We start from the raw sequence: 18460 nt of genomic DNA on the forward strand, positions 1-18460 counted from the left end.
GCCAGCGACCCCCGGCAGCACCCAGGCCCCCCGCAGAGGGCACCTGGAAGCAGATCTCAGCAGGAACCTGCCACGTCCTCCCGTGCTCTGGGCACCCGGCAGGAAATGCCCCTGCCATCGCCTCCTGTCTGCGCCCAGGGGGCTGCTGTCTGGGATCTCCTGCGCCCGCTGGCCTCGCCCCAGAGACCCCCCCTCCCCAGGTGTGAGGCATGTGTCGTGAGCCGTGTGCTGAGGGATGCCTGGGTCCCAGGTCCCAGGATGCCCACACCCACACGCTCACCCCTCTCCCAGGCACCCCCACGTCTGATGGTGCCTGCGGGCACCATCGGCGAGTTGGGATCCCGTCCTCCACTCTTGTGTCCTGGGCGACTCTGGTTCTGACCCGCCATCCTCTGAGCTCTGCAGGCCACTCCCTCTGGTCCCACCTGCAGGTCCCGTGTGCCGGCGTGGGGCTGTGTTAGAGGCCGGCAAATCCCAGTCGGGGTACGGACGCGAGTCCCGGACCCCAGGGCTGCCACCCCTGCTGGGGAAAGCCGTTCTGTGGCCCACTCTCCCCGTGACTCCGTTCCCACGTGTCACATCACCGCCCGAGCCCAGGAAATAGCAGGACCCGAGAGCATCCCAGGGGGGTCTGGTAAGGGAACGGCTTCCCTGAGACCGTTGGGAAGGACGTCGGTCAACAGCATTTTCTTCAGTGTAGTGGGGGTGGCATCCCCCGAGCAGTGCTCAAGAGCTCCTGACAGGCCATTCTCCACCAGCCACCCAGTATTCAAGACAGGCCTGTCAGGGCCTGTGGGGTGCTGGGGACCCCTGGGGCCACACCTTGCCGTGCCCGAGGGTCTCCTGCCCTGTGCCCGTGGGTTCTGGGGACCAGACAGTCACGCCTCTGACAGACCCCAGGGATGTGCTTTGTCCCAGAACAAGATCCAAAAGGCCACCAAGGCCTCGAAACCTGGAGGAGCTTCCGGGGTCCGAGTGCAGAAGGCGGGGATGGTGCAGGCGTGGACGTAGAGCCAAGTGCCCCCAGCCATGCTAAACTTCAGAGGAATAATTTGCCCGTGTTCCCTGCAGGAGCATATCCAATGCAAGGCACCGGCCTTTCAGATTAAATACAAGAATTCAAAAGAATATGAGCATGAATATTCATAAAGACCAGAACAGTGAGTGTAAATAAAAGTTCGCTGACATGGCTTTTATTTTACATGAGGGCCTTCATTTCCGCCCCCCCCCTTTCTAATGTAATGTTTTTTTAAAGACATTTTCCAGAACACCGATTTTTTTTTCCCCACAGCGCACCTGTTAATTGACTTTCTAAGTCATTGCATACAGTAACATTTCTTGTAAAAATATGGAAGTACAGAGGTGCTGGCTTGGGTTACAGCCCGGAGCCTGACAGAAGCCCATCCCAGAAACAAGCCCTAATGGTGTGTGTCCACGGGGTTGGAGTAATGCCCTCAAAGGGACGCAAAAAAAGTAAGATTTCCGACTCTGAATAGCCTGGCTGGGTTATTTGCATAAGGCACGGTCTTATGTTTCATCGGTGCTTTTTACACATAAGCCAGTGAGTTCAAGGTTCAGAGGGACTCTGGGATTCTGTCCCAGAAACGCTGGCTGGGAAGATGCAGCCCTTTTGGGACGGGCAGTGACCAGTGAGAGAAAGACACACACAGACCAAGGCTGAGTGTTAGTGTTGAAAGAAAAGCGGTGGGCACGCACGCAGGACTCAGGCGTTTGGTGGCCCTGGGTGGTCAGTGGCAACAGATGGACAAAGGACGGAAGAATGGAGAGGCAGGGCCCCAGGCTGGTTGGTGTCAGTTTGTCTCTCTCCTCCCCAGTGTAGTCTGACCTCTGCCTTCTAGCACAGTCGTGTCGTAGTTTTGGTCATGTCCCAGTCATCATAGTTCATCATCCTTGTCTCCTCCTAGACCTTAAAGCCCTCTGCTTTTTAGTCCTGTAGTCGTTGTCTTTCTTTTTTTTTTTTTTGAGCACTTTTTTTTAATTGAGTCACCATGTGGAAAGTTACAAAGCTTTCCGGTTTAAGTCTCAGTTATACAATGCTCGAACACCCATCCCTTCACCAGTGCACATATTCCACCACCAAGAATCACAGTAAGGAAATGTCACAAATAAAGGATTCGGTAGATGAGTTAAAAAAACTCAGTGTGTGCCCTCAACAATAGAATGATTGCAGCAGAATTCAGAATCAGTGAGCTTGAAGATCAGCTCCAGGCAGCCTCCAGGCAACAACAATCAATGGGCAGAGACCTCAAAATATCTCTAGGGAGAATTAGGGTAGTCATCGTCTTTCTAGTCCCTTCTTTCCCCTTACAGCAGAGTCATACAGGAGTCATGGAGAGTGTGTGGTACACATGGGTGGGGTTGAGTGTTGTCAAAACAACAAGCAGGTAAAGCCCCCCCTTCAGGGGAAGTTCTAGGGGGTTAACTCAAGGACAAGCTCTCATCTGAGGGGTCAGTACTCCAGATTACTGGGAGACCCGCTCAAGGGCGGGATTCCATCCAGCGTGTGTATTGCTTTCTCCTTTCCTCAGCTAGTCATCCGCCTAACCAATCAGAGTAAAGTTACTTCTTATAATATTTCTAGCCATTTTGTATGAACACAGTAAGAGACATATTAAGCTTGAAATTTGGCTCTTCCTGGGGTCATCTCGCTATATATTCCAGACCACAGTCCTCAGGCCAGGTTTGTCTTTTCTAACCCGAGCAGGGTCCTTATTCAGTTACTTCTTTTTGGGTCATGACAGAGTAGGTTCTGTGACCGTGCTCTTAAGTTATTATACTTACGGTGCTTAGCTTGTCCCCTTTCAATGCCAGGGTAGCTTACAGCTTGTCCTGGGCCCATCCAATCCCTTCATCGGGACCCTCATTTTGGGGGTGTTAGGAGTAAGGGCAACTGAGGCTTAATTAAGGCAGGTAAATATGACGGATGCCAGAAGTAAATATTATTTCGAGTCACTTAACTGCCATGTTACAAAAGCATGGACTGGAGTGATAGCACAGTGGGTAGGGCATCTGCCTTGCACACGGCCAACCGGAGTTCAGTTCCTCCTTTCCTCTCGAAGAGCCTGGCAAGCTACCCGTGACGTATTCGATATGCCAAAAACAGTCACAAGTCTCACAATGGAGACATTACTGGTGCCCGCACCAGCAAATCGATGAACAACGGGATGATAGAGCTACAGTGCTGCAGTGTTACAAAAACATAGCATTACCTGTCTTTTTGTGTCTGTACAGAAAGGACATTGCTAAGCCATGCAAATGATACAAAGGAAAGAGAAAGCAATATAGGATCATTCGTGCCTGATGGAATCGGGTGTGCCCCAGGGGCACTGTTGTGGGAGTAGCTCAGTAAACCTCAGCTCCCTGCGGGAGGGGCAAGGACACCCCAGTGTTTTCCCCCGCTCCCCCAACCAGGCCAAAGGAGCCTCAATCCTGAGGCGGGTCGTGTGGGCTGCCTGGACAGGGTGTCCCTCACGGAAGCTATCTTTGCCGGCAGGTGCAGAAACGTGCCGGGGGCCTTCTCACCTGGGCTCCCCCACGAGCGGTCAGTGCCTCCGTGAGCAGTGCTCGGTTTCGTGGTGGTGCGTTGTCTCTCACCCCGGGCAGGCGTGGAAGTGAAGCGAGAACAATCCCGGGAGAAGTCACTGGCGCTGCCTGTCCTGGGTGGGCGGGGGGAGGGTGGGTGCAGGCGGCTGTTGACAAACGAGGGGAGGGGTGGAGCAGTGCTGCCCGGCTTCGCTGGTACCCCCAGAGAGGGGCTGAGGTTAATGGAATCATTTTGTGAGAAGCTGAGGTCAGGAAACAGACATCTATTGCCACCGCCTGAGAATGAACGACTTGATGCATCATTAGTGTGCACATTATTTTCTGCTAATCATGAAGCTGGAACCAGAAGGAATATTCTGAGAAGAGTCCTTCGCCCGATTGCTCCCCGAGGAACTTGCTGTCTGCTTCCGTTCCTCGGGGGAGGCGGAGTTTGGAGGCCGGAGACCGCCTGCTGCTGGGACGGAGTGTTCGGGCCCGGGCTCCTTCCGGATGCCCCGTCTCCCGCACTCAGCCCGGGGTGGCGGGAGCCTGCTCAGCGCAGCCCCCCCCCCCCCCCACCGAGACCTTGGTGAGCTGTGCTTCCATTGCTCCTGGACAGGGGGCAGAGTTTGAAACCCTCCACCCAGTTCTGCTCTTTCCAATTGCAAAGTTAGAAACTACTTGCCCTGTTTGTACAAAGGTATTGTTGTTTTGTCTTTGTTTTGTGTTTCGGGCTCCCGGGCTGTGTTGGAGGGGCCTGAGGGTCCTTCCCAGCAGTTCCGGCCAAGCAGGCCGGGGATGGGTGTGAGGGGCCGAGGGGCTGAGGATTCGGTGCTGGGGACAGCCCTGGTCATGGCCAGTGGCCTCTGGGGCTGTGCCAGCACCTGCGGGAACCATGTGGACCGTCCTAGGGACTGAACCCTTGTTGGCCGCGGGCCAGGCCTGTTCCGTGACCCTGCGCTCGCTCTTGCAGGAGGTCCTGACGTCCTAGTGGGACAGCGTTCTCCCCGGCTACGGAGGGGGCATTCTGCGGAGACCCCGCTGCCTCTCGGCTCGTCTCCTTAGAGACTATTATGATTCCGATCCTTGGGAGCTGAAGGCTTGTGGTGGACTCCTTAGAGGACACTTGGCAGTGCACGAGCGATTTTCAGGGGTCCTTTAAGCATTTCCTTGGAGCCCCACGGACACGCCCTTTACCTCAGGTGTGCATGCAGTGCAGGCTTCCCCTTGTTGTATCAGCCACGTGTGCCAACAACACACAGCCACAGGCAACCTGGAAATCCAGATGCCTCACGGCAACAACCACCCTTCACACAGTTCCCACCCCTGGGGGTGCAGGTTGGTGGGAAACGTCTGTCTGGACCCCTGCCGGGCTCAGGGGCCGCCTGGCTGTGGGAGTGTCCAGCGTGTCCTCCTTCCAGACCCTGTTGGAAATGCTGCGTCTTCCTGGACATCTCCCATTTGGGAAGAAGAGTTCCAGGCAGACTGGCCAGCCTGAGAGGGAGGGCTGGCAGGCCTCACTTCCGACCTGGGGGCTATTGCTCCAGCCCCTGACCCCTCACTCCCGGCCAGTCCCCAGCCAAGTTCAGGGGGGAGTAGGGGGGGGGGTAGGAGTGTGTGTGCCTTCAGCTGGGTTCCACGACAAGGCAAGGAGAGAAGAAAGAATTGAAAGAATTCTTCTCCCCTCCACTCTCGGACTCCAGCAAGCAGTGCGGACGCAGGGAAGTGAGTCATTTTGATCTGGGCCAAGAGGGCACTATTGCACCCGAGGTTTTACAAAGAGCAGGAGAGGCTCAGGAACGGCTTCCGCCACGAGGGGTCAGGGAGGCTCGCCCCAGGACCCAGGACCGTAGCTGAAACGCCTGGGCTGTGAGGATGGCCCCGCCTCAGCCTCAGTGGTGGCTGATTACCACTGCAGACGCAGCCTCTGGGGCTGCTGCCGCTGGCGGCTTCAGATGGCAGAGAGATGCATTGTCATTCTGGGAGCAGGGGAGGGGAGGGAGAGGAGGGGCGGGGGAACAAATGGACTCTTTGGAGCTTCGCCCTCGTTCTATCAATTCAAGTGTCTCTCCAGCAGGGACCCGGAGTGTGGATAATGGCTCTAGGCGCAGTGCCTGGGTGGGTTTGCATCCGACCCGTGCATTGACGAGCGGGGAGGGTGGGCAGGAAGGCAGGGGGCACCTACAGGTGCCGGTCCCCAGAGCCCAAGCGCCATCAGGAGGTGGAGGAGGCGGAACCGCGACGCCAGGCTCCACGTGGGCTTGAGACAGACGAGGCTGTCCGCACGCCAAACGGGGCTCCTCGCATCCCATTAATCTCGCCTCTCGAGCTCTTTAAAATGCATGCTATGCCGCCTACTTACTTTAAACTAAAAAGAAGGCTGAGTGCAAGTGAGTGTTTTGCCTCCGATCCCCTCATCCATCTCCCTGACGCTGAATCACACTTTCAGGAGAAGGGTGCACGCGGCCGAGTGATTCATGATTCCGTCATGACCACTGGAAGCCCAGGTCTGCCGTCAGCGGGCGCATCCGTACTCTCTGCCTTAATGATAGAGCGTTTAAGGAAACGTGGCCATAGTCTGCATGGAGAGCTGGTCTTCAAAAATATATTCTTGGCCAAAGAGAACTGGAGGGGAAAGAGAAATCATCATCATTATTATTAATATTACTTATATTGATAACCGCTTCACTACAGGAGGCACAGCAGGTAGGGCATTTGCCTTGCACATAGTCGACCTGGGTTCGATTCCTCCGCCCCTCTTGGAGAGCCCGGCAAGCTACCGAGAGTATCCTGCCCACACGGCAGAGCCTGGCAAGCTCCCCATGGTGTATTCGATATGCCAAAAATAGTAACAAGTCTCACAATGAAGCCATTACTGGTGCCCACTCGAGCAAATCAATGAGCAACGGGATGACAGTGATACAGTGATTACTTACATTGAGTCTTCAGGGAGCCTTGAGTTTCTATCCCGAGCTTTGGTCATAGAGAGTACTCTGCATCATCGCTAAGAAATGCTTTCCAGAGTACGAAGGGTGATTTGGGCTTGAGCTGCTCGGAGGAGGAGTGAGAGATCCCCTCTGTCTCAGCACGGGAGGACTGGGAGGTGGGACTTTGGCATGAGTGAAAATCAAGGTAGAATCAAGTGTTTCTAAACATCGGTCTTGGGGCCAAAGTGATAGTCCAGCGGGTAGGTGGCCTGTCCTGCACGCAGCTGGCCGGATTCAAGTCCTGCCGTCCCTTGGTGTCCCCGAGCCAGCCAGGATTGACCGCAAGGGCAGAGCCGGGTGTGAACCCTGAGCAGAAACAAAAACCAAAGAAGAAAAGGGAAGTTTTGTCTCTGAGGTCAGAGAGTTCTTCGTCCCCGGAATCAGAGCTGGTCACCGGGCGTCAAGGCCTGTGCGTGGGGCAGGAGGGCCGGGTCCCGGGGGGTGCCTGCGGCTTACTGCGGGGTCTCTGGGGAGGGCTTCGCTCAGGGCTCCCCAGGGTGGGAGGTGTGACCCGGCCCTGGCTCGGGAGGTCCCAGCCACTGGTCTGTCTCAGGATCGGGGTCTCCCCCACAGACCCTCAGACGAGCACTGGCCAGCACGTTGTGGATTCTCACGTGGGCTCTGCCTCGGCTTGGACCGTTTACGGCAGATGCTTCTGCCAGGACCGTGGGCTGCGAGGCTGTTAGTCCTGGTCAGTCGGCCACAGGGAGGGTCCAGGCCTGGGATGCCAGGGCGTGTGGGCTGCTGGCTGGTAGCCTCTGAGTGGGCGCCTCTGTGCAGAGACAGCCGCCCCGTCCCATCCCTGGCCGCACACCTCTCGGGGACCAGCCTGCACCCTCCTTTCCTTCCCTCTCCTCCTCCCTTCCCTTCCCTTCCCTCTCTTCCCTCTCCCTTCTCTGTCCCTTCCCTTCCCTCTCTTCCCTCTCCCTTCTCTGTCCCTTCCCTCCCCTCCCCTCCCCTCCCCTCCCCTCCCCTCCCCTCCCCTCCCCTCCCCTCCCCTCCCCTCCCCTCCCCTCCCCTCCCCTCCCCTTCCCTTCCCTCCCCTCCCCTTCCCTCCCCTCCCCTCCCCTTCCCTTCCCTTCCCTTCCCTTCCCTTCCCTTCCCTTCCCTTCCCTTCCCTTCCCTTCCCTTCCCTTCCCTTCCCTTCCCTTCCCTTCCCTTCCCTTCCCTTCCCTTCCCTTCCTTTCATTTCCCCTTGCCTCCCCTCCCCCTCCCTCACCCACTCCCTCTCCCTTTTTCTTCCTTCTCCCTCTCCCTCTTCTCTCCCTCTCCCTTGCCTCTCCCTTGCTCAAGTTCTCCCTGCAGACCCCCACTCCCCTCCCTGCAGCCCAGCCTGGCTTGCCCACCGCGCGTGAAGTCGTCTCCGCAGAGTCAGCCCCTGGGTTCTCCCTGGCAGGGATACCCGGGGGCCATGTTTGTGCATCTCTGACACGCTCTGTCAGCGTCGGGCAGATGCTGTTGCACTAGCGGGAACCTCCCTGCCTGTGCGTGCCGCGTGCCGCTCGCTTGCAGGTGGTGCCCTGACTCGGGGCGCGTGTGGGTGAGTCTCGATGCTCAGTCCCAGCCTCACCCGCTCCCTGCCGGCACATGCGCTCCTGCCAGCACTGACCAGACTCTTGGTGTGTCTGTGAAGCATCAGAGTCGCCCGAGCAGCCCTCGGGTCTCGCCTGAACCCAGGCTGTAGGGATGCCGAGAACACGTATGTCTCTGCTCATTTTCAAGATGCTTTAGAAAGTTTTGGACCACACCTGCTGGTGCTCAGGGTCACTCCTGGCTCTGTGCTCAGGTTCACTCCTGGCTCTGTGCTCAGGGTCACTCCTGGCTCTGTGCTCAGGGCTCACTCCCGGCTCTGTGCTCGGGGCTCACTCCTGGATCCGTGCTCAGGGCTCACTCCCATATCAGTGCTCAAGGCTCACTCCCAGCTCAGTGCTCAGGGCTCACTCCCAGCTCAGTGCTCAGGGATCACTTCTGGCTGTGTGCTCAGGGCTCACTCCCAGCTCAGTGCTCAGGGCTCACTCCTAATGGGGCTCAGGGACCCTGCGGGGTACTGAGGGTTGAACCCAGATTAGCCATGTTTGGGGCGAGTGCCCTGCCCACTCTACTCTCTCTCTCTGAACCCCACCCCCACCTTGCCCAGGGCCTGGTCACAGTATGCACTCCCCACGGTGGACTCTTTGGGTGGAGCTATTCTGCCAGCTGTTGTGTCCACATCCAGCCTGGCCAACGTGGCTGCAGGGTGGAGGGCACCCAGCCCTTGGGCCCGTACAGGGATGGGGGACCCTCGGCCCGTGGGCCCGTGCCAGGGATGGGGGACCCTCGGCCGTGGGTCTGTGCTGGGGATGGGGGACCCTCAGCCGTGGGCCCGTACCAGGGATGGGGGACCCTCGGCCCGTGGGCCTGTGCCGGGATGGGACCTGCTGCCTGACGCCTGCCTCAGGTGCCCGGTCCGGATCTCCCCTGTGCTATAATGATGCTCCCCTGAAAACCACCAGCGGCGGCTTTAACCTCAAGGTGGTAAAAGCAAATACTTTCTGGGAGCACACGTGCTGGGGGACCCTCGGGCCGGTGGTTCTGACCCGGATCAGGAGAGGTGAGCCCGGGGGCTGGTGCACCCAGCACGGCCCCCCAAATCGCAGTCTCCTCATCCCCGAACATGCACGACCCCGCGCCCCACGCCCACCCCAGGGCCCGTCCAGCATCTGTGCTTCCCTTGGCGGCAGGAGCGGGACATGCTGACTCTGTCTCCCCCTCCCCCCAGGTCTCCTTCTTCCTCTTCATCATCTTCGTGGTGTACACCATGCTGCCCTTCAACATGCGGGACGCCGTCATCGCCAGCGTGCTCACCGCCTCCTCGCACACCGTCGTGCTGAGCGTCTGCCTGTCCGCCACCCCCGGAGCCAAGGAGCACCTGGTCTGGCAGGTGGGTACCTCCGCCCGCCTGACCCCGGGTTCAGAGGTCAGGGGCTTGACATCCCTTACGGTGTAAGCCACAGACACCCTCCGCGAGGAAGCAGGAGGCGGGGCGCGGGGTGGCTCTGTGTGGTACCGGCAGGTTCTGTGTGGGACCGGCAGGTTCTGTGTGGGACTGGCGTGCTTGTGACTCCAGGGGCACCCGGGCCACTGCACTCATCACTGTCCTCAGCACCCTCTACCTTGGTGCCCACGCCCCCTTCTTTTCGGAGGACAAAAAACAGACGCAGAAGCCCCCTCTGTTTCTCAGTCTTCTGGCTGGCGCGTGACCATGGGGGAATGAGTCCTTGAAAACTTGTTATGCTGTGACAACAAATGGGGCTTTACTCATCCATGACATTCTAGAGAAGCTGTTCTGTGTGATTGGTTAAAGGCATTTAAAAAGCAGTTTGCTTCCCTGGCATGTGCACCCAGGGCTCCTGGTCTGGACTTTTCCCTAACAGTCTCGTTTCTGTGTGTGCGTAAAGACAAGTTTTATTTTGCATCTTGGGAATCAAACAGAACGCGTGCAGCTGTGGCATGAAATATATTGAGACAGAGAGCTACTCTTGAGTAGCCGCGTTGTTGGAAATGGATTTTAAACATGGGTCGGCCGCGTCTGTTTTTTCTGAGTAACCGGTTTGTTATTGACTGGGCAGGGTGTTTCATTTGGCAACTTGAGGTCGAACCTGGAGACTTACTGTTGGGTCTGTAGTAATTTCTCCTGGTTTGAGAGTTTTCTAGTTATTCTTTTTTCTAGCACCTATAGTGTGAGTCCATGAAGAACAGGCTGAAAGGCCTGTGTTTCTGAAATTTCCTTCTTATTAAAAAAAAAATTGGACTGGAGCAATAGCACAGCGGGTAGGGCATTTGCCTTGCACACAGTCGACCCAGGTTCGATTCCCAGCATCCCATATGGTGCCCTGAGCATCGCCAGGAGTAATTTCTGAGTGCAAAGCCAGGAGGTAACTCCTGTGCATTGCCAGGTGTGACCCCCCAAAAAAATTGTTGCCATCTCTCTCATTAGTCTGCAACATGTGGAATTTCTGGGGCTTCCCTGGCATGTGCACCCAGGGCTCCTGTCTCACCCCTGTATGTATATCATTGTTGCCCACAGCATCCAAAGGACCCCACCTTCCCACCTCCCCATCTCCCCTGGCCCTTCGCCCTCCAGTAATCCCCATGGTTTTCTCTGGGGCTCAGGATTTGTTCTGTTCTTAGGAAGCATGTTTGTCAGCATCCATGAAGGTGAAGACCCCTCCTGACTTTTCACAGAGGGGCTCTGTTTCGCTTTGGCTTCTCAGAGATGCCCACTCCATGACACGGGGGAAATCACCTTCTCCTGGGCACTGCCCTCGCCTGAACAGAATAGACACAGACCAGTCGGCTGCACTGCCCTGGAGGCAGGCAGTGAGCAAGCAGGACCAGGGCTGCGTGCGTTGGTGTGAGTGTGAGCCCCAGTTTTGTTCCTAGCACCAGGTCCCTGCATACGGCCAGGTGTTGTTCTGGTAGGTAGAAAGGGCACTGCCACACGGACCGGGGCGCCCCACCAGCACTGAGCCCAGCACGGAACCATCATGTGACCATCTGGTCTGGATGGCCAAAAGTTGAAAATCACCTCAGGACCCCTGAGTCCTGCTTGGAAGGGCCGCTACAGCTGAAACCCATGTGTTGGGAGAGATGAGAGAATGACTCTTTTAGTTCGTTTGGACATAGTGTTTTTGTTTGTGTTTTATTTCATTTTTGTTTTGTAGTTTGGGCCACATTGAGCTATGCTCGGGACTTACTCCTGTCTCTGGGCTCAGGGATAATTTCTGGTGGGCTTGAGGGATCATATCGAGTGCCAGAGATTGAACCCGGGTCAGCCACAAGCACGGCAAACCCAAGCCGTCCTGCCTACCGTGTTGGTTCTGTCTCTGGCTCTGCTTTGTTTGTTAGTTTTGAATCACACGTGGCAGCTCTCAGGGATCTCCTAATTCCGTCCCGAGGGGTGACTCTCAGTGCCTTTTCTGGGGACCACAAGGGGCTGGGGGTTGAACCCTAACCTCCTGCATGCAAAGCCTGTGCTCAGCCACGAAGGACTCTTTTTCACGCTAGTCCTGTACTGACCTTGATCCCATTGTGTGAATGATGGAGCCTCCTGGAGTCTGTTTCTGGGGGTTCGCCTTCCTTCCACGGCGTCCACTTGTCCACCCTCCCCGAGTGTCACCGTGAAGTGCAGCCTCGGGGATTCACGCGCAGGTGAGGACAGTGGGTGTGGTTTCTGAGGAAGGAGTCATCATCTCTCCATGCGGTCACGGCTTGGACGTCACCGCAGAAAAGCCCATAGCCCACCCACGACGGGGCATGCAAACACACTTCATGGCTCTCGGCACCTCCGTGACTTGGGGTGACCAGGAACATGTTCCTTAAACACTTCGTCCCACTCTTGCCTGCACCCTCCTGAATAAGTGTCTGCCGGTACCAGTGGAGTAAGAGAAGGACGAGACATATGCCCACGTCCATGCTCATTGCAGCATTATTTGCCACAACCAAGGTCTGGAAACTACTCGAGTGCCCAAGAACCGATCTCTAAAGTGGGGTCTAGATACGCAATGGGCTTCTCCTCAGCCCTGAGAAAAGGTGAGTCGTGTCGTCTGCTGCTCCTCGAATGGGGCTGAGGGGCTCATGCTGAGTGGAGGGGTCAGGAAGAGAAGAACCACGGGTTGCTCTCACTCATTTGCAGAGTATGGTGTGTGTGTGTGTTGTTGGGGGGGGGGTGACAAAACGAGGAATTAGTTCCCAGTAGAAACAGCTCTGGGATATGCTCCATGGAACCGTCACTCAAGTGTGCTGGGGCTGGGGTGGGGGAGGGGTCCTTTGGTAGCTGTGGAGGGACCCTAGCACTCTCATGGTGGCTGTTCTGGGGAGCACTGCATGCATGAGTGACCCAGGTTCCTTCTTAAGGACCATCATCATCACGTAGTAAATGACATGTCTGTAAAGTGAGCACTGGAATGCTTGCCTTAAAGGAGCAAATGGGTTTTTCTATCTTGTTTTTCATTTGTTTATTTATTTCTTGTTTGGGGCCACACCCAGTGGTGCTCAGGGCTTACTCCTGGCTCTGCACGCAGGGATCACTCTTGGTGGGCTCAGGGAACCTTATGGGGTGCCAGGGGCTCCATATGGGATATCTAGGCCGGCCCTGTAAAAGGCAAGCGTCCTACCTGTGGTTCTGTCTCTCCAGTCCTTCAAACAAGTGGTTTGTTTTAAAAAAAGAAGTACTTGGCAGAGGACTGTTGTCTTCTAGAGTAAACTTTCTCAGCCTTCTTTTGACCAGCGCCTCTTCCCCCCCGTTTCTTTCCTGTGGGTCCCACTTGGCTGTTCCCCTGATCTTATACTGCACCCACCCTTTATGTGGCCCCCTTGGCATATCCCGGGAGAGGGAGGGGACAGCGCCCCCCACTGGGAAATGCTGCCCACCCGCATCAGGCAGTGTTTAATCAATGCTACTAAGTTCATAAAATATTTCTTTTGGATTAGTTAAAAAAAAAAAGGGAAGAATGTAATCTAAAATATTTATTTACTCAGAAGTGAGAGTGAGGGAGAGAGATTGACACAGAATGATCCAGAACAAATGCCCAAAGGAAACAAGAAACTAAGAACAAGAATGGTCTTTAGTAGGAAACTTGCCAAGTTGGATCGGGGGAGAGAGGAGATGAGAAAGAGACAGTATGGCAGCGGAGGGAAGGGGTGCTGGCAGGTGGCAAAGGGTTAAGCACGAGTCCCTCTGAGTGCTGTCATGTAGACCACAGTGCCTAAACTCTATACAGTGCCTGTCATAAAGGCCGTCTGGGGCGAGGGCAGGCGAGGGCACCGGGGAGATTGGTGGACGGCCGTGGACACGGGTGAAGTGACTGGTGCCGGAACATCGTATGCTTAAAACCCAATGATGAATCACTTTGTAATTCACAGTGACTAAATAAATTTAAAAAGTTATTTACTCAGATCCCATAACCAACAAATAAAAATGCTTCTCACTAGACAGAAATAGGATCATTTTTAAATAGCAAAAGAGAGTAAAAATGTATTACATGGTATTTTGTATAAGAGCAACATTAAAAGAGCAGAAAAATATCAGGGCAGTTTTCCATCTCTGTAGAAATCATTTCACAAGCTGAGAAAGGCAAAATATGCCAACAGCTTTAAAATAGAAGCATCCCAGGTGAACATCAAGGAGATGAAGAAAACAGCCAGAACTCGAATGTGTAAATCACAGTGGTCTCAGATGCAGGGAATCACCGTGGGATTCTTTTCATAAGCTGTGTTTGTGTCGGGGGCTTACGTGGGGAAACTGCTGTGGTAAAATTGTTGAGAGTAAAACAATTTCAAATAAAGATTATCTGTCTGCTGTGCAGAAGTTGATCGGTGATGATTAGCATCTCGTGCTTCCTGAAACGGCAAGTGTGCATTGCTCAGCACAGACCCATTTAGGAAGATTTTATTTCGTGTTTTATACATTGTCAGTGCACTTGCCCATGGGATCTAGAGTCTTGGCTTTACAGGAGATCCCCTTTGATATCGAGCATCTTCTAGAAAGGTCATTTCACCAGCCTGTGTCCTGAAGTAGAATTCATTCACAGGTTCTGTGTAATTTGGTTAATCACTAAAACTTATGAACATTTCCTCACACTGTGTATAACCCACAGCTCAATCCTGGGTTTCCCAATAGTTGACAGTCTAGCTCAGTCAGTCATTTAAAAGTTGGCAACTTCATAGCCCATCACTCCCAATTACTTGAGTGTTTACCACCAGACCGTTCAGCTCAGTTACTAAAGCAGCTCTGAGAATCAGAAAACCAACCTTGACTCACAGCCACCCAAGGCCCCACAGCTTTTCCAGAAGCTTCCTCTGTAGCAAGAGACCTGGGGGAGCCAGTGTTTCATGTATGCTCCAGCCTCGTTGGTGGCCCCCCTGGAACTCTGCCTTAGTCTCTCCCTGGTTTTCACCCCCATGATGTGTTTTCGGACTGAAGGATGTTCCTTTGAACTGTGATTTTTCACTTTGGGATTTTAGGGATGTCGCCTCCTAGCTCAGGCTCCTGGGGAACAGATGCTTAGGTTCTCTGTTTGCTGAAGTGGGGATGATTGATCAGGGAGGGAAAGGGACCAAGAGACAGACGAGGAAAGGCCCCTGGGAACAGCATGAGTGTGGGACGAAGGGCCCCTGGGAACAGCGTGAGTGTGGGACGAAGGGCCCGTCCCTTACCCTGCCGTCTCTGCTTTACTCTCAAGCTTTCTGCCGGTTCATCTTCATCATTTATCCTACCTGGTTTTCAAAGAAAGGCTTTTCTAGAATAGTGTTAATAAAGAGAATCTATGTAAGTGTCAGGAAATTTCTAGAGAAGTATTTCTTTTGTCTATGTAAGAAGAACAGATGTGGTCATTTTAACTTAAACATCAAAAGCCTTTAGCATCACATAGTTTAGCAGAAAATACAATTATTATTCTCCTATCAGTAGGGCAAACCTGTGTCCCACAGTTTTGTGATAGCAGCGAGGAATCCATTGCTTAGGATTAAGTGAAGCAAAGGAGAACTGAGACTCGAAGAACACGATGAAAACCTGGCCACAGGCCCTGGGCTCCTCCTGGACGCCAGGGTGGTCGATACGCAGCTATCCTGCAGGGTCTGTGGTCTAGCCTCCCCCCAAAAGGGGTTGGGAGGGAGGGCAGTGGCCTGTAGGTGGGTCAAGCCTGCAGTCTCTCCTTACAAGCTTGTATTTATTTATTTATTTATTTTGGGTCACACCCAGAGATGCACAGGGGTTACTCCTGGCTCTGTGCTCAGGAATTACTCCTGGAAATGCTCGGGAGACCATATGGGATGCTGGAAATCGAACCCGGGTTGGCCGCATGCAAGGCAAACACCCTACCCGCTGTGCTATTGCTCCAGCCCCAAGCTCATATTTATTTTGAGCTCATATCCTGCCTTCTAGTTGCTCATTTCATCATTGTCCATAGATGTTGGACCCTCCAGAGAGTACGGGATTGCTCGAACGTGTTCTCTGTGGATAACAACCGGAATTATTAGTATTATGCTTTTTGGTATTTAAAGCTTACTTGTCTTACCTTTGTCTTTCCCTTATATTTGTTGCTGGTAAGAATTTTCATCCCATTTATCTTTATTTTCCCATGAGAGAGGGAGAAATTTGAATACACATTTACCAAGCTAACCCGTTAGAGGCCATGAATTCACATTTATTAAAGATGTTAAATGAAGGCATCCTTATTGGTTTTTCTAACAGGACGGCTCATATTTCAGAAAAATTCTGTAAGATTCCCTTATGAGGTAGACAATGTAATGCATTTAAGGCGGGATACCGTTTGAATGGTATTAGGTAGGAACTTAAAATAAAGGCTATTGCCGGTCGCCTATGGTGAGTGTGCAATCAGTAGGAATGCAGATTGGTTACATAACTGATTATTTTTAAGTATAATTCAGGAACTGTATATTGGAGTCTAGAATTAAATTGCATTTAGGATCTAATCTGAGACTCTCAGAGGAAAAACAGCAGGTTACCAGCTGCCCAGTTTCTGTCTGTGGGAGAGACTAATTATTGGGAATTTGGATCTCTGTTCTACTGTTTGGTCTTTAGAGAAGCCCAGGATATGAATATTTTCCGCAAGGACGGAGGGAGGGAGAGAGCACCTCAGCTCATTTCGCGTTGCATCCAGCCGCCGGCCCAGGACCCGCCAGCTCCTCTCTGGGCAAGCTAGTGATTCTCTGTTACACCAGCATTATTTGTCGGGAGGGGGGGAGGGGGACGGCAGAGTAAGGCACGGACCCTTCATCCCGCCCTCGCGCCCTTCCCAGGGGTCAGTGCTTCTTCTCATGGGGTTACTTAGAGGTGCTCAGGGCCTCAGGGGGCTCCTCCTGGAGATTCTCGGCCAAGCAGCTCGATGTGGGGCCCGAGAGTGCAGTGTCGGGGATCACCTGGACCGCAGTGGTGACCAGGACCCCCAGGACTATGCCAGATTGCGGTCAGCGCCAGGGGGGCGGCTGTGAGCAAGGAAGCCCCTTAGCCCCTGTCCTCCGGCAGGATGGGGTGGGGGGCGGGGCATGGGGACTGAAGGATGGTTCCTTTTTTTTTTTTTGCTTTTTGGGTCTCACCTTGTGATGCACAGGGGTTACTCCTGGCTTTGCACTCAGGAATTACTCCTGGCGGTGCTTGGGGGACCATATGGGATGCCAGGGATCGAACCCGGGTCGGCCGCGTGCAAGGCAAATGCCCTACCCGCTGTGCTATCGCTCCAGCCCCAGGATGGTTCCTTTGAACTCTGACTTTTCACTTTGGGATTTTAGGGATGTCGGCTTCCTAGCTCAGGCTCCTGGGGGACAGATGCCTTGGTGCTCTGTTTGCTGCGGGTGGGGATGATTGATCAGGGAGGGAAAGGGACCAAGAGACAGATGAGGAAGGACCCCGGGGAACAGCGTGAGGGTGGGACGAAGGGCCCGTCCCTTACCCTGCCGTCTCTGCTTTACTCTCAAGCTTTCTGCCGGTTCATCTCCATCATTTGTCCTACCCGGTTTCCAAAGAAAGGCTTTTCTAGAACAGTGTTAATAAAGAGAATCTATGTAAGTGTCAGGAAATTTCTAGAAGTTTAGATGAGGAAGGCAGTGCTGAAAGAGACTTAATAAATGCACACGATGTCCCGAGCAGCAGCCGCGGGGAGGAAGCCCTGCGTGTGCGTCCAGCCCGACTCAGCCCTTCTCCTGGTCCACTCAGAGTCATCTCTGCTGGCCCTGGGAGAAGCCGTGGGGGCTCCCTCCCCCCTGCGGGAAGCGAGAAGCCCGGATGCCCAGGAGCTCCCGCTTCCTCAGGCTGGTGGCGGGGTACAAAACCGGGGCAGGCAGTGAGCAGAAGTGAAAGAGCCACGTTCTCCCCGTGTCTGCGGTGGGGTGCAAGGCCCGCCTGCCGCGAGGATTTGGCCCGCCACTGCCCCCCGGGGAAGCACGAGGTCCCGCTGCCGGGTGCCCTCCGGGCTGCTCGAGGCTACAGCCGTCTCAGTGGCGTGTGACAGCTGGATGCAGCGAGAGCGCGGGATGGTAGACAGACAGCAGCCGCCCTCGGGTGAAGCCGGACTCGGGGTTTCGATTCTCCTGCGTCATATCTCGGGGTGGCCCACAAAAGGCCGATTGTCCATGTATGAAGCACAGGACCTTTCCTCACGTCTCTGCTGCCAGGATGCCGGCCGGCTCCTGCCGTCCGGGGGCATCCTGCACCCGTGACTGACGAGGGGCGCGGACCCTCTCTGGGTACCACCCCAGCCCCGGAGCCGTGGGTCTGTCCGGCCGCCCCACAGCCCAGCGTGCCTCTCTGCCCGGGCTGGCGACTGTCCATCCCCGCAGGCTCTTTAGAAGCATCACCCGCCCGAGACGCGACTGCCCAGGGAACCCCCCTGCAGAACCGCCAGGCGCCGTCTGACTCTTTCATGGAATCAAAACATTCTCATCTGTGAAACGGCAGTTGTGGTGCCAGCCTCTCTGGGCGGTGGCAGGCCCAAGGAGCAAGCTCGTCAGGGGAACCGGCCACCCGTGGGAGCTCGGGCTCACGGCCCACGGTGGAGACCAGCAGCAGTCGATCCCGGCTACGTCGCATCACTCGAGTGGCAACGGAGGGAAGCGGGAGACGTCAGCCCTCGGGGACTCTCTCGGTGACGGAAACCCAAGTGGTCTCGGGGGTGGACAGATCAGTGGCTGGACGGCCCGTGTTCAAGATGCCCAGGCCCGGCTGGTCTGTCTGACCGTCCTGCTGTGGGGTGGGTTGGAATTCAGTAACTGCCTTGGAAGCCAAACTCCCGCTGAGAAACCCAAGACTGGGCTCCTGCCCTGTCAGAGGGAGACACAGAGCAGGGGTGAGGGTGGGAGCGTCCCCGCCGTCTCTGGCAGGCCTTGTCCCTGGAGAAGCTGCTCCTGTGATCTCTCTGGGGCCACGGGCCACC

General features: G+C 55.1%; 1 protein-coding gene across 3 annotated transcripts in view; it reads left to right on the forward strand.

Annotated features, from left to right (window-relative positions):
• The window catches only part of ADCY2 (adenylate cyclase 2), a 318735-nt gene that overhangs the window by 88090 nt on the left and 212185 nt on the right, over window positions 1-18460 (forward strand). For all 3 annotated transcript variants that reach the window (XR_008627337.1, XM_055122120.1, XM_055122115.1), the window contains exon 3: window positions 9289-9450. Coding sequence is in view for 2 of the 3 variants with exons in the window: in XM_055122120.1 (XP_054978095.1) it covers window positions 9289-9450 (162 nt within the window). In the remaining variant the exon portion in view is untranslated. The remainder of the gene's footprint in view (window positions 1-9288; window positions 9451-18460) is intronic.

Source organism: Sorex araneus, chromosome 1 (assembly GCF_027595985.1).
Source record: "Sorex araneus isolate mSorAra2 chromosome 1, mSorAra2.pri, whole genome shotgun sequence".
Taxonomy (NCBI): Eukaryota; Metazoa; Chordata; class Mammalia; order Eulipotyphla; family Soricidae; genus Sorex; species Sorex araneus.